The sequence below is a fragment of the Eufriesea mexicana genome, unplaced genomic scaffold (assembly GCF_001483705.2).
Source record: "Eufriesea mexicana isolate 0111107269 unplaced genomic scaffold, ASM148370v2 scaffold385, whole genome shotgun sequence".
Lineage (NCBI taxonomy): Eukaryota > Metazoa > Arthropoda > Insecta > Hymenoptera > Apidae > Eufriesea > Eufriesea mexicana.
In genome coordinates, this window is record NW_016908568.1 from 277,952 (window position 1) to 292,949 (window position 14,998).

The 14,998-nt window shown below is 39.9% G+C and overlaps 3 protein-coding genes across 4 annotated transcripts in view; 2 read left to right on the plus strand and 1 right to left on the minus strand.

The window, feature by feature from the left end:
- The window catches only part of GABA-B-R2 (gamma-aminobutyric acid type B receptor subunit 2), a 48,433-nt gene extending 44,657 nt beyond the window's left edge, over positions 1 to 3,776 (plus strand). The window contains exons 10-19 of the mRNA XM_017896763.1: positions 1 to 122; positions 276 to 398; positions 544 to 654; positions 785 to 1,009; positions 1,112 to 1,294; positions 1,362 to 1,464; positions 1,567 to 1,693; positions 1,772 to 2,265; positions 2,394 to 2,813; positions 2,976 to 3,776. Coding sequence (XP_017752252.1) covers positions 1 to 122; positions 276 to 398; positions 544 to 654; positions 785 to 1,009; positions 1,112 to 1,294; positions 1,362 to 1,464; positions 1,567 to 1,693; positions 1,772 to 2,265; positions 2,394 to 2,813; positions 2,976 to 3,520 — 2,453 coding nt within the window. The 3' untranslated portion in view covers positions 3,521 to 3,776. The remainder of the gene's footprint in view (positions 123 to 275; positions 399 to 543; positions 655 to 784; positions 1,010 to 1,111; positions 1,295 to 1,361; positions 1,465 to 1,566; positions 1,694 to 1,771; positions 2,266 to 2,393; positions 2,814 to 2,975) is intronic.
- A 3,658-nt stretch (positions 3,777 to 7,434) lies between these two features.
- Positions 7,435 to 10,765, plus strand: Aldh (Aldehyde dehydrogenase). Its single transcript, XM_017896756.1, has 8 exons — positions 7,435 to 7,530; positions 8,278 to 8,523; positions 8,604 to 8,850; positions 8,966 to 9,300; positions 9,379 to 9,516; positions 9,615 to 9,779; positions 9,865 to 10,022; positions 10,266 to 10,765. The coding sequence occupies exons 1-8, from the start codon at positions 7,435 to 7,437 to the stop codon at positions 10,411 to 10,413; spliced, it is 1,533 nt and encodes a 510-aa protein (XP_017752245.1). The 3' UTR covers positions 10,414 to 10,765.
- A 140-nt stretch (positions 10,766 to 10,905) lies between these two features.
- On the minus strand, positions 10,906 to 14,298 carry Wdr24 (WD repeat domain 24). 2 transcript variants are annotated; one of them, XM_017896778.1, is made up of 12 exons: positions 14,166 to 14,298; positions 13,913 to 14,029; positions 13,591 to 13,813; positions 13,306 to 13,519; positions 12,921 to 13,169; positions 12,684 to 12,844; positions 12,415 to 12,598; positions 12,172 to 12,325; positions 11,935 to 12,058; positions 11,335 to 11,830; positions 11,106 to 11,267; positions 10,906 to 11,046 (listed from the first exon to the last, which is right to left on the minus strand). In XM_017896778.1, exons 1-12 carry the CDS (start codon positions 14,260 to 14,262, stop codon positions 10,918 to 10,920), a joined length of 2,310 nt encoding a protein of 769 aa, XP_017752267.1. In that variant the 5' UTR covers positions 14,263 to 14,298; the 3' UTR covers positions 10,906 to 10,917. The 2 variants fall into 2 exon arrangements, with proteins under 2 accessions (XP_017752267.1, XP_017752266.1); XM_017896777.1 differs by having other exon boundaries at positions 11,335 to 11,836.
- Positions 14,299 to 14,998: the final 700 nt, after the last annotated feature.

The following is a 14,998-nucleotide window of genomic DNA, read 5'->3' on the forward strand; positions in this document are numbered from 1 at the left end:
CCTACATTTGCACCGCCAGAGCATGGCTATTGATGGCTGGTTTCTCCTTGGCCTTTGGTTCCATGTTCTCCAAAACATGGCGAGTACACTCGATCTTCACCGATGTTAAGCTCAACAAGAAGGTAAGGAGAGAGGGTGAGAGGGAGAGTGCGAGAGAGAGAGAGAGAGAGAGAGAGGGAGAGAGAGAGAAGAGAGAGAAAGAGTCGGTCGTGGCTGTCGCATTCGCCTTGATCGCAATCGCGAATCGTAACGTCTATTCTTCGTTTCTCGTTTAGGTGATAAAGGATTACCAGTTGTTCATGGTGGTCGGCGTATTATTGGTTATCGACTTTGGGATTATGACGACCTGGCAGGTTGCGGATCCGTTTTACCGGGAAACGAAACAAATGGAGCCCTATGTAAGCTCGCGACGATGCTGGTGGTGTTTAACGCGAGGGCAAACTACTTCGCGTATACGTACCTACAGGCGTATAAAATGATACGCGTACACGCGAAAGGCGTGTAATTGAATTTAAAGTCGCGTTCTCTTTCCTTTCGTTTCAGCCCCATCCTTCCAGCGAAGATATCATCATAATACCGGAAAACGAGTACTGTCAGAGTAATCGAATGACCATTTACTTAGGATGTATATACGCGTACAAAGGTCTGTTAATGGTAGGTAATGTTAAAACCGGACGATCGATTCGAGAGACGGAGATGAGACGATTACGATACTTTCCAAAGCGACGAGACGAGAAAGTGAAGCAAGCCGAACGATGTTTCACGACGCGATCCACTCTTCCAGATATTCGGCGCTTTCTTGGCATGGGAAACCAGGCACGTTAGCATTCCGGCGTTAAACGACAGCAAATACGTCGGAATGAGCGTATACAACGTGGTGATAATGTGTGTCACCGGGGCGGCTATAAGCTTCGTGTTGGCTGACAAACAAGACGCCATGTTCATTATGTTGGCGATATTCATAATATTCTGCAGCACCGCTACCCTATGTTTGGTTTTTGTACCAAAGGTACATTTCTCTACCGTACGGTTACCCTCCTCCTCCTCCTCCTCCTCTTCCTCCTCGAGCCGGTATAAATAAGACACCTATTGCTCTTCTTTCCCACGATAGCTGATAGAATTGCGAAGAAATCCCCAGGGTGCGATAGACAAACGAATCAGAGCCACTCTCAGGCCAATGTCGAAGACGCGAAGGGACTCGAGCGTCAGCGAACTGGAGGAACGTTTGAAGGAGGCCACGTTGGCGAATCAAAAATTTCGTAAGCAACTGTTGGAGAAAGATTCGGAGCTTCAGGTAAGCGAGTGTGTACGCTCGCGGTGGAACGAAACGCGTGGAGCGAACGATCGTGTATCGTTTGCAGATGTTCCTGAGAAGGCTCGACGATCAAACCGCGTCTGACGCGCAAGAAGCGGTGGACAGGCTAACGGTACCGAGACAGGAGGGAACAACGGTGAAGAAAGAGGGTAAGCGCGATACGTAACCATCACCTTTGTTATCGACCTTTGTTATTCGTTATTCGGCATCGTCTCCTATCCCGGTTCGTTTTTTTTTTCGTTTTATCCTAGGCCTCTCCGTGACGACGGAAACAACGGACATTTCGATGTCGATGTGTAGCCTGAATTCGACCACGACCTCTCAACCGGATGGTGTCGACTACGCCAACACGATCATCGCCGAACAGCAGGCGGTCAAGTAAGAAGTACATTAGGATCTACGCGACTGTTATTAGACGACGCGATGAAAACGGTACCCTTTCCCCGTTGCTGTTAGGAAGAAAACGTCGTTCTCGAAAGTGCCGGCGATCGCGATCGACAGCGAACGAGTTCCGTTGGTTCCGCAAACGCTGGAAAGCATCAAGGGTGTGACAGTGACGTCGGCTTCTTTATCGTCCTCTACGGCACCAGCCTCGGTCTTGAAACACGCGCCGGATGATTCTGGCCGTAGGAGAAGTCGTTCGTCTGGACCTGGAAAAGAAAGCGAACCTCTTCTTACCGAGAAAAGTCCGGACTCGCGAATGGACGCTGGTAAAACGAACGTCGAGTTCGTGCCGGAAATCGTCGAGGAGGGCGACGCCGTTATTCTCGAAGAGACCGAGATTCCCAGGCACGGAAAATCGGTCAGATGCAAAGACGATCGTAGGTCTAGGCTACCGACGCCTCCACCCACGAAGAATGTCTCGTTTGGCGAACTTCACGAGCAGAACTACCTGGAACAGGCGATTCTGCCACCTCCGTTGCAGTTCGTGCCCAAACATCGACATTCCGGTGAGAGAATACGGGTCCTCTTCTCGATTTATTCCACGTTCACCGATCGTAACCGATCGCGAATTCGCGCCTATCTGCCCGATTTATCCTCTAACGAGAATCTAACCGTTCTTTCGCTTCACCGTTAGTTTCAGCGAGCAACGCGTCTGCCCACCACTCGCTGAAACGAAGATCGTCCGTGAAGAACAACGGAATGGCTCATTCCCATCACGAATTGTTCCAAACTCGGCGGACCAGCGTACCGGCCAATTGTATCAGCTACATTTCCACCGAGAACGTATCCAAGTCCGAGGCAACGGAGATCTCGCTGAACTCCGGCCTGGATAAATCCTACGTTATCGGCGAATGCGGTCATCGGCGAGCGTTGCTCACCGGCACTGGCTATCGTTGCGAGAAACACGGCGGACGAGGAGGTCATGCCCGCGCGATGTTGAACGGTTCGGCGGAAACACCGCCTCCGCCAAGGAGGCAAAGGAAACACTACGACTCTCAGAACGCCAGTTCCCCGAGCGTACCTGCGATGGTGAACGCGAGTTACTCCGATACCGGTGAGCACTTGCTACCCCTTTCTACCTCCGTTCCTTCCATTCGTTCGATCGAAACGGTGGTACCAAACGGTACCTCCTCTCCTTCTTTCATACCTTTACACGGTTATATACGCCTTTTACACGGCGTTTCGCGATGCACCGATTCCGATAATATGTTCGCAGAGAAATACGAGGAATCCATGTCGACGATCATTCAACGATCCGTGTCCGAGAGATCGCGGGAAAAGTGTCCTCGGCTACGAAGCGAGGGACACGCGATGATCGAATGCCCTCATCGCGCCACCCGTCGGATACGAGAGTGCAGGCACACCGAGTCGAAACTTCGACAGCAGGCTCGCCTGGAGTACGTGCAGAGCACGCCGAACGTCGCTACCATTCACAACAACAAATTCGCTAGCGCGAATCCGCGCGGCGGTGGCGTGGCCGGTGGCGGTGGCAGTGGTGGTGTGGCCGGAAGTGCGAACGGCCCGGGAACGGCCAGTTCCGTGACCGGTAGCAGTACAGACGTTGTCGGTGGTTCCGCCGCGAACGTCTCGAAAATGTATAGCGCCGTGTCAGACGGCGAATTGCTCGATCTGGCCATATTGCCGATCTTTCAAAAGCTGCTCACCGAGAGGCACAAAAGTTCCTCGAGGGCCGGCTACGGCGCCAGTGTAGCCAGCTGTCCAAATATATCTATCAAATGCGACATCGTTGAATACCTTTAACGATCTTCCAACGATTAGTTTCGAATATCGTCTGCCGATTTCGCTCTCTCCCTCTTTTCTTCGCAACTACCCCTCCCTCTCCCGATCCCGATCTTTTACTCTCTTTACGGCCTTTAAACGCGCGCAACGTCTATCGCGAAACGCGTTTGCCGACAATCCAGATTACGATTACATCCGCGAGCAATCGTCCGTTCCTTTCTCGAGCCTGCCTGCCTACCTTTGCGATACACAGACACACACTCTCTTCCTCTCTCCCTCTCTCTCTGTCTCTCTCCCCCCCCTCTCTCTCTCTCTCTCTCTCTCTCTCGCCAAACGTTTGTACAAGCAGCGACACGGCTCTTTCGATATAATATGTACGTAAACGTATATATAGGTATTGTATAAGCGTACGTTGAACCTAACGCGTGCACTCGTGCTGCGTGCACTCGTGCTAGGTGCACGGAGGAAAAGGAGAGAAACCATGTCAGCGGATTAACGAGAGGATGCCGGCCTCTGTTCCACACGCTCGAGAATCTGTTAGTTTGTTCGGTCGACGGATCGAATCGATTTAGAAGCGATTTAGAAGCGATTTAGAATCGATGAATTATAGAATGGAACGAATAGCTCGCGGAATTGTACGAAAAGCAGCTGTGCGGCCGCATTGCTCGGCTACGTCGTCGGCGCTGTAACACGGTGGTTCCTCTTCCAAACTTTTGCCGATTTTCCTTTCCCCGTCTCGATTCTCGTCCCGACGACGACGATGAAACATCGTCGTGCGAACGATAAAATGGCACTTGGCACCTTCCTGATTCGCGACAGAAGAACAGCTGACTATAATAAGGTAACGCATCGTTCCGAGATACGGCATCCCGTGTTTTTTATCGCACGAAACTACGCGAGAACAGAGTTTGTCATACGAAAAGCGTTGCACCGGTTTTTCCGAATGGAAAAATGAGAAACGATAGCCAATATCGAAACGATCGTAGGAAAGAATGTTAGCGTATGCGTCTAATCTCTAACTCTATCGATGTAAGCGTGCGTAATCGTTTTAAATAATTTTATAGCGTGCGAAATTCGTACAATCGCTGTTTAGCAATTCGAAGGATAGACATACGAGTCGAAAAGTTCGAACGTTTTATAGTATTTTCTCTCGCATTCGAGAGAGACAACTTTTTTTTACGTTATACCGAGTCTCTCCTTAAGACAAAAAAAAAGGAAATAAAGAAGAAAAAATAAAAGATCAAAAGAAGAAAAAAAAAAAAAACGGAAAAAAGACGTAGAAAAATGAAAAACAAAAAGGAATAAAAGAAAAGAAAAGGAAAAAAACATTCACGTATGTTGATTTACGTCGCAAATACGAGTTCGTGTCATATTACATCATATTTAACGATCTTCTTACTACTGTACCTCGACTCGACTAATTCTAAACTGATTGTTATCGATTTTCGAGACAGCTCAAAACGCATTAACGAAAATGATTAAATAAGACGAAGCATACGGTAAGCGTTCGCAATAAGCGGCTTTCAAAGTAATTCCCCTTCTATTGTCTGAAACTGTATTCGCTTTTTCACGAGAAACGGTCGGCGTCTTTTTGTTCACGGAATAGATCCAGATGCGAACCATTCACGGGCCATCCCGAAATGTGATCTGCACACGCCTAGCAAGGGAATCGATGAAAAACCTCCACCTCCTCGCTCACTCTCTCTCTCTCTCTCTCTCTCTCTCTCTCTTTTGCCGCCACCCGCATTCTCCCTCCCCCTTTCTCTTCGCGTTTTGTCTAACCGTTTTTTTCTTTTTTTTTTTTTTTTTTTCAACTAAAATCTTGAACAGCCTACGATAAACGAAAAGTCGAAAAAGCGTCTGAATATTTGGAAAAGCGTATTCTCTGGGAGCCTAATGCTCATCGCAGGACTTTCATTGTGTGGTTACGCGAGTCTTGTACATAACTAACGAAATAAATGTCATGTTTACAGGTACAAATAGGCATTTGTTATGTAACACGATTCATACCCGCTTCAGTTTTTTCAAACGTTCACGATCGACTGTTTACGAACACTCGTTTTCATCTTCTGTTATCTAACTATCGAGCAATATGTTATTCTCGTATGTCGCGTTCAACCTTGGGCGTCCTCGATTTTCGCTCGTTCCAGACAAACGCGACGCGCGAAACACTCGAAATAGGAAAATTTCGATAATTTAACACGATAAGTACGCGTGAATCGATACTAACAGGTCAATTATACTCGATTCTATTAAGAAACTTCTCGAGATTCGTTCGTTTCGGCATTTTACATTATTTCAACGTAAAAGTTTCTCTTCGTCGCGATTATTCGATCGAATGAAGGAGAATTAAAAAGAATTTACACGGTAAATTCAATCTTCTTTCGTATCCTGTCGCTCACGGCGTGCCCCTTAGAAATATAACACGGATCGCTTTCTCATCGAAATAAGGTCGCTAAATAATAGATAGAAGTCTCGAAATACAAATGAATCAGCTCCCACTAACTAAAAGGTAAAGATACATACATGTGTACATTCGACAGAGTACAAGGGAGAGGCGTGCATTTTACGAATAATCCTAAAACCGTGTTGCGTTGTCTACATTTAACATAGTACAACCGAGTAATCTGTTAATGTAAAGTAAATAAAGTTTAATAAATCAAAGATTTCATACTAAACTGCTCGATTAACGATACGATCCAATTGCATTCACCTTGTTTCGCTCTCGACGCGTCGCGACATGCCGACGATAACACACACGAAGAAATTGTTACGCTCGTAAAACAGAGAAAACAGAGAAAACAGAGAAAACAGAGAAAACAGAGAAATAAAAAAGGAAATTCTTATTATGTATAAATATAAATGAAAGATACATTTTAAAACGATAAAAGATAAGTCTAAAGTTATTAAGATTGCTGGGTACCAGGGCAAAATCGAATAATATTGTTCGTATATTCTCCGCCGTTATACCGAGAACGAGATACTGTTAATAACCAATCGTAATATATAATATCCACGTATCGTTAATGGTATTGTTGCAAAATTATTTTTTTCTCGATGCTTCGTAGTCGGTAACGTGTGCACTATACAAACACAAATACGGATAAAATGTCATTTTGCATAGTAGTACGAATTTGGAATCTACAATCTGGAATAAATTGTAATTCATCGCGGTGCATTTCAATGCAATTAACCGATAATCGATAAATCATTTATACGATTGGACGAATATTTAAATATAATAAAAGGATCGGATAAAACTTATGCGATAGCATTAAATCGAGTCGGAATCGCATATCTACTATTAACGTATTGAAATATTTCAAAAAGTGGCGCCAGCATTTAATTCGTTATTTGGGAGAAACCTGTTTCGTCACTCGTGTAGAAACGAACGAGGCAATGGATACGACTTCCGGTCACGTGCTTAACCTCTTACATATTGAACCATTGCCTAGACGTTTATCACAAATATTTATTTATAACTCAAACAACGCGATAGCGACACGTGTATGTTAAAAACTATCATCTCTCTTTTTTATCTATTATGCGTTACTCGAAAGATTACTTGCGTGACGTCACAGAGGCGAGAGGAGTCGTCTGCTCGTACCGCCTAATTTTCGCTACGAGACCTCGTAGCACGTTAGCCTCGACATACACTGAGATTTCGGCCAATAAGAAAAATACGTGTGCCTTATTTTTTTTATCATTGTTAATATAACCAATCCGACACGCATTTCTTTCTTTCGAGCAACGCATAGTACACGTATACGTTGCTCGAGTTAATGCGCATGTGCGCAGTGCCACACAACTAAATAACTAACCCCGAAACACTGTAATAGCAGCTGCAGAAAGCAGTAAAGATCCGACTAACGTACGTAGTGAAACTGTTACTTTAAAGTGTGGAACTTTTAAACTCCAGAAAAAAAACGGTAAGCATGTTGCGATTGTTAAAAAAGATTCAATTACCACGATACCTTTCTACCGTGGCTAGAGCTGCACCGGACAGGAACCCGGCAATCTTCTACACGGGAGTAAGTAACCTTCTTTATATTTAACGGAATTTTCCTTACCATCTATTTCGGCGAGATCATCTTTCCATTGTTCCAAGTATCTTTCCCCACTTGGATCCACATTCGATTAACCAATCTTCCTAAAAAAAGATCTTTTATTATTTTCCCTCCTTTTCCTCCTTTCTTCTCACGCATACAATGCTTCTCGTGTATCAACACTCGACGAACGTTTATATATCATATATTTCTTACGAAAATCAAAGACAAAAGAAGCTTTGTATTCTAGAATTTGTTTCAAAATCGGACATATAAACGAAAAATGCATAAAACAAGTTTATACAACTAAACTTATCTGCTGTAAATAATATTTTAACATAATATGTATCGCATAATGAAAAATTCATGTTGCCGACTAATTACTAGTATCGTCGTATTTTAGAGAAGCAAAGTGAAACATTCGATTTGTTCGGCTTTCTTTTTCTCCAACATGCGTATTACGAAATCATATGTAATATAATCGATAATCGATAGATGTAAGATATATTTACACGTATCATTTCGTGTCGGATTTCATAATAGCGTCTGTGCACGCTGTGTTAAGAATAAAGGCTATCGACACTACCTTTCCTATCATTTCTTTTATATTTACAGTTTCAACGTAATATACGGCTACGCCTCGTACAGAATATCGAAGCGATATCACCGGAACAATTTTTTTTATAAACTTGCTTAGTACAAAAATTTATTCGAACAACGATATTATTACAGATTTTTATCGATAACGAATGGCACCGATCACGGTCAGGAAATACGTTTCCTACGATAAATCCAGCAACTGGTGCAACAATTGCAGAAATACAAGAAGGCGATGCTGCAGATATCGATATAGCGGTACAGGCAGCCAACAAAGCCTTTAAATTCGGTTCGCCATGGAGAACCATGGATGCTTCTCAACGAGGTGTATTGTTAAACACGTTGGCTAATTTAATGGAACGTGACCGTGCTTATCTCGCGGTAAGAACATTTGCGCATTATATAGAATACTGTCTGAAAGGACAAGTATCGATAACGGTTAAGAATTTTATATGCTTCAGTCTTTGGAAACATTAGACAATGGTAAACCTTACTCGATGGCATATGAATTTGATCTACCGGCTAGTATATCGACGTTACGATATTATGCAGGATGGGCCGATAAAAATCATGGCCAAGTAATTCCTGTCGACGGAAAGTATTTAGCATACACTCGCCACGAACCTGTCGGTGTTTGTGCACAAATTATCCCATGGAATTTTCCCATCTTAATGATGGCTTGGAAACTAGGCCCTGCCTTAGCCACTGGTACGTATGTAATAACTCTATACGCGATGTACACGAATTGACCAATCAAAATTATATTATACGACATCGACGACCATGATTTGCCTTTCTCGTTTACACCTAATTATCCTAACAGGGAATGTTATCATACTGAAGCCTGCAGAACAAACATCCCTAACAGCTTTATACATAGCTCAATTAACCAAAGATGCTGGATTTCCTAGCGGTGTAGTGAATGTTGTTCCTGGCGATGGCAAAACTGGTGCTGCACTAGTCACTCATAATTTAGTTGATAAAGTAGCATTTACTGGTTCAACCGAAGTTGGAAAATTAATAAAACAGGGCGCCGCGACGAGCAATTTAAAAAGGACCACGTTAGAACTTGGTGGAAAATCTCCAAACATCATCTTTAGAGATGCCGATCTCGACCATGCTGTGGAAACAGCGCATTTCGCACTATTTTACAACATGGTAGCATTACATATTTTTGATTCCTGAACAAAATATATGCGTATACGCTTACTGTAACGTTACATTTTGTTTCACTAGGGTCAATGTTGTTGCGCTGGCTCAAGAACATTTGTCGAAGATAGTATCTATGATGAGTTTGTGGAACGAAGTGCCGAACGTGCTAAATCTAGAGTTGTTGGCGATCCGTTCGATTTAAACGTAGAACAAGGTCCACAAGTATGTAATTATACCATGACGCGCAATCGAAACAAAAATAACACGTGTGTAAGTTAAATTAAACCTTTCCTATGTTTCATTTCTCTTTTTATCCATAGATCAACGAAGAGCAAGCAAACAAAATTATGTCCATGATTGAAACGGGTAAAAAGCAAGGAGCAAAGCTAGTTTCTGGTGGTACGAGAGTTGGTGATAAAGGATACTTTGTCGCACCTACGGTATTTGCCAACGTTGCGGATCACATGACCATCGCTAAGGAGGAGGTATATACGAATCAGCTTATAAATTATCTTATTTAAGCACAATATGCGAAGCAACTGCGAATAACGTAATGATATTCGTTTACAGATTTTCGGACCAGTTCAACAAATTTTGAAATTTAGCAGCTTAAACGAAGTCATTACACGTGCAAACGCTACGGATTATGGATTAGCGGCAGCAGTATTTACGAAAGATATCGACAAAGCAAACTATGTGGTACAAGGGCTCCGAGCTGGTACTGTGTGGTACGTTAACTTATAATTCGTTCATTTATCCCTTTTCTTTTTTTTATACACATATATAAAAATGTCAGTGGAAAACAAACATTTTAATAATTTAGCAACTCATTTATTTAGCTTTTAAATAATAAGTGTATCTTCATTAACTTTTGAAGATGCAAATTGTAATGGTAGCGAAATATAAATTGTAACATTTGTTCGAAATTTGTTCCTATGTCTCTTTCATTCTGTTTACAATATCTGTTACAGGGTTAACACATACAATGTCCTAACACCCCAAGTACCCTTTGGTGGTTTTAAAATGTCGGGACACGGAAGAGAACTCGGACAATACGGTCTTGAAGCATACACCGAAGTTAAAAGTGTCATAGTTAAAGTTAATCAGAAGAACAGTTAAGATATTGCATCTTGAATTTCTTTGTACACGATTCTTGAAAAAATTTGCAAAATTTTTACAGCTTTTGTACCTTTATATTATTTTTTTAACATATATTATTAAATAGTTGAAACATAAAGAGATAGTAACCTTGCATCTTTGTATATTAAAAAATAGAATATAGGTTCAAGAATAAAACACATAAATAAAAGTTAAGTACAACGGTGCTCGCGTAGACGTCTGGTTACTGCTCAATTTAATATCTATCAGTATGCGTCTAAACTGTATACGCTTAAGCGAACAATACTATATTTATTAACAGTACTGTATTTTTATTAGATTTGTATCATTAATAAAATGTGATATTACTTTAGTGTACAACTTATAAAAATATAATTAATAAATAATTTAATCTTTTTACATTTAATGTTTTATAACACTTACTTAATACTTATGAAGTTTATGGGACACAAACGTCTATTGAAAATTTACAATAACATCCTTGCCATCGTCCCCACAATATGTTTAAGTATACTCGCATATATGACCGCAACCGGTAGGACATTGTCGGTTACAACTGAACCACTCGTTCATATGCACAACATGACCACCGTGTGTACATCCCTGACACCACGCGTAAATTCCTCGAACAACCTATAAACATAAGGTGCGTGAAAACAGTATAGGGGTACAATCGTGTTCCAATAACTCACCTGATGACAAACCGAACAGAGTGCATGATGAGACGAATGACATCGATCACAAAACCATGCCGCTCGTTGCAATGGTTTCGTACAAGTTAGGCAACATGCGTGTATTATAGTTGACTGTTGATTTAATTGTGATACAGATGGAATCCAGACCGATTGAATAATCTGTCAATACACATTGAACGTTACTGTGCTTCTCATTAAGATTATTTAATAAGAGCTTGTCGCTAACCTGTGTAGCTACATTCCAGAGTTTAAATTTTGCAAGCATATCTAAATACTCTAATATCCAATGTTCTTGAACAGCAGTTTCGATGTTCAAGTTTTTCCGTTTCTCCCCTAACGCGATAAGAATTGATGCTGACGTTTGTATATCTCTGAGAGCGGCATGATGCTTCAAAGCCTCTTCGATCAAGTTCGTAGGGTCCCAAAATTGTGGTTTAGGTATATTCGAAACTATTAACTGACTCGGTTGATCTTCAATCATCAACGAAGCACAGTCTTCGTTAATATCCGGTGGATGATTCGGAAATTGTTCCGGTGGTGGAGATCTATCCTTTATTTCGTGCCGCAAAGGAAACGCTTCTTTGGACAATGTCCAATCGTTATCGTTGTTTATCATATTATGCATGTAACTAGAAGTATATTCCATTGTCACTGGTTCAAATTCACTTTCCCCAAATAAGAAATCTCCTTTAGATGGTCCTTTGTGATCAATGAATGCTCGTCTGTAACTAGACATTATTATATGGAAGAAAAACAATATTAATGTAACAAGTAAGGTCAATAGCATATAGAACATTTTCAATCCATAATTTATTTTCAACGTTACCTAGGTAACATAGACCCTATAGAATGTTGATTCTCCGGCGTTTCATCTGTTTCTGTTTCATCGTCACCTCCGCTAGTTGCACCTGTTACTTCTCCTTGTAAAGATCTTACATCGTTTTCGTGTGCTTAAAAAGCATAACACAAACATAGTTAAAAGTCTGCAAAACTTCAATTACACATAAAAATTATACCCAAGATCTTACCCCAAGATATTGTCTACTTATAATGATATCTTTACCTGTATTTGATTGATCAATACCAGATCCCATTGTTATCTGTGCTAAATTTAATGTATTCACTATATCTTCTTTGGAAGCAGTTGGAGGTGTTTTCAAAATAGCACCCATAGGATTGGCATATAAAGTTTTTATAATATTCCACACGGTACTAATCTGGTTAAAGTTGATTTTTTTGCATTATTAACAATATTGTACTTATATAAATACGAGGTACAAGGATTTTAAGCTGAACAACTGCGTACATCATTTCTACCGGCGTTTCTGGCGACAGTGGCATTATGGTCACAAATATCATTTAACCTTCCAGAAAGCAAATAACCTTCTGCACAAGCTCTAAACCATTTTGGTTCTCGCGGCATGTTTATAACAAACCTATGCATAACGCTGGATGCCATACAGAAGGTATCATTTGTTGCTGGTGTTTTTCTACAAATAAATATTAAGTAGTAACGTCACTGTTTACATTTAATTAATTTCCTAGAGGTCCCATTTAAATAGCGACTTTATTAACCTCATGATGTTAGTCAATTGTTTCATTGTAGTTGTAACATGAACATTTACTTTACAAGCATATGCAATATCTCCTTTTGGATTCAATGCAATACCCTGTGGATTCGCTTTACTTGCAGGTCTAGTAGCATCTTTGAAAACATGGTGATACAATGTACAATCCTGCATAAAAAGTACTTTTAATAAAGTATAAACAATATGTATAATGCTTTACTGTATTTAATGGTGCTATCATTACCCTGCTAGTCGATAAGAATGATTGTGGATTGCCTCTCCATGCAACCCCAGTCGGGACATCTTTATGTTCGTTAAAACTTGCAAAAGGTATGTAAGGTCTACGAATATCCCACACATTTATACTGCAGTCTACTACAAGTGCACAACTGGATATATGATATTTTCTTTGAGGTCTCCATTTTATACGGCCAACTGAGGCTATTGTATGTATAACATAATCACAACTAGGTTTACCTAGTAAGTCCCAAACCTGTACCATTTTTTCCGTTTTGCATATATTAATTTTAAGCCAAGCGAGAAACACATTTTTTTTAATTCGATTAATACCTTCACATTTCTAATAAATGACCTCATTATTTGCTATAATGTAAATAATTGAAAGTTACCTTAATAGTTTTATCTCTAGAAGCAGTTGCAAGCCAAATAGTTTCAGGGTGCCAATCACAGGCAAATATGGGACCACTGTGAGCAGTAAAATGTTGATAGTAACGATCTGGTTTGCGCAAGTCCCACTGTTGTACATGTCCATTTTCAGAAACAGCAGCAAAAGTATGTGGTGAATGAGGACAAAATTGTACATCCCTCACCGATTCAGTATTACTGAAATCAACAATATTTTCTAATATTTTTTATTATACACACACTATATAATGTATCCTTGCACTATTTACCTATAGAAGGTTTTAGTAGCTTCCTTTATTCTTAAATCAAAGCATTTCATAGTACCATCTTGAGAACCTGATATTAACCACATTGGTTCTGTCATATGAAAACTTACTTTATTCACAGTCCTTTTATGATCAATAAAAACATGTTCCTGTTTGGATCTAGATGATTTATTTAAATTCCATACCACTACTGCCCCATTTGTAGCTGCAGTTGCTAATATGTGATCTAAAGAATATAGACGTTAATTAAAATGATTTCAGCGGATAAGTGATAGAAATATTCGTTAAAGGGGGAATAAACAAGTTTGGACAGCATCAAGTTTACCATCAATAAGATTCCAAGCAACATCATTACAAGAAAAATTCAAATTTAAGTTCTTTCCAACACGTAAATTACAAGCTTCTTCAAATCTGTCTTCTAATAAAGTAAATATTTTGAAAACTGTAATGCAAAATAATTGATTATCCATTAACCATGCATATCGCTTTTAGTTGATTACTTTGATACAAGAAGCAATGATAAATAATATTGTTTTTGTAGAAGATTCTTAATAAGTCTGTATCATTAAATAACCTACCATTGCGTCCTGCTATAACAACTTGACTGTTATCTTTATTAAGTGCCAATGCATTTGCTGGACCTTCTTGAGTGATGCATACAGTTTTGGAAATCATGATGAAACTCTTTTGAAAATATCTATCAAATCTGTTAACCACAATGTATCACATATATATAAGTATAGCTATTTTACATATTAATTTTCAATTAAAAACTTATTTTTCTCCAAACTATACTGCAAATCCATATTTCAGAAATTAAGAAATAAATACATTTTGATAAAATTATTAGTGACAACGTCAAAAATAAGATACAATATTAAATCTTTCTTTTTAATTTCTACATTTTGTTGAATTCCTAGCAGTTCGTATCAAATATTATAAAATGCTTATATACTTCGCACATGCACAATGTGGAATATGTTTTTGTATATACACATTTCGATCCTATTATTTACAATGAAAAAAAGAAAGGCAATCGTAATGATAAAACATAATATAAGAACATTAAACATTAACAGCTAAAAATGACAAACATTACTTTGTCGCATTATCGAGATTTTTCGTTTTCCTCGTCTGATGAAATACAAATAAGAATAAAGAAGTAAACAATTGACTTAGCAATTCATTAAATAAGAATATTAATTTAATAAATATAAAATTTTAACATTTCGTATTGAGTTGCAAGGGAGCGCTGACAGACAAGAGGTAAACTTGCAGTACTTCTGGTTGATGTTTGTAATCTATATCGTACTACTTGTTCATGCAATATCGTACACAACGTTGCAGACGAAACATCAATTTTAAATTTTCTCGAATTGAAAGAGTGAGACTGGTGAAGAATGATGTCTGA

Coding starts and splice junctions, on each gene's coding strand:
- Aldh (XM_017896756.1), top strand. CDS start 7,435: ATGTTGCGATTGTTAAAAAAGATTCAATTACCACGATACCTTTCTACC. Junction 9,301..9,378: donor TCGCACTATTTTACAACATG/GTAGCATTACAT, acceptor TTGTTTCACTAG/GGTCAATGTTGTTGCGCTGG. Junction 9,517..9,614: donor ACGTAGAACAAGGTCCACAA/GTATGTAATTAT, acceptor TTTTATCCATAG/ATCAACGAAGAGCAAGCAAA.
- Wdr24 (XM_017896777.1), bottom strand. CDS start 14,262: ATGATTTCCAAAACTGTATGCATCACTCAAGAAGGTCCAGCAAATGCA. Junction 11,268..11,334: donor TCTGGAATGTAGCTACACAG/GTTAGCGACAAG, acceptor GTGTATTGACAG/ATTATTCAATCGGTCTGGAT. Junction 11,047..11,105: donor TCTGTTCGGTTTGTCATCAG/GTGAGTTATTGG, acceptor TTATGTTTATAG/GTTGTTCGAGGAATTTACGC.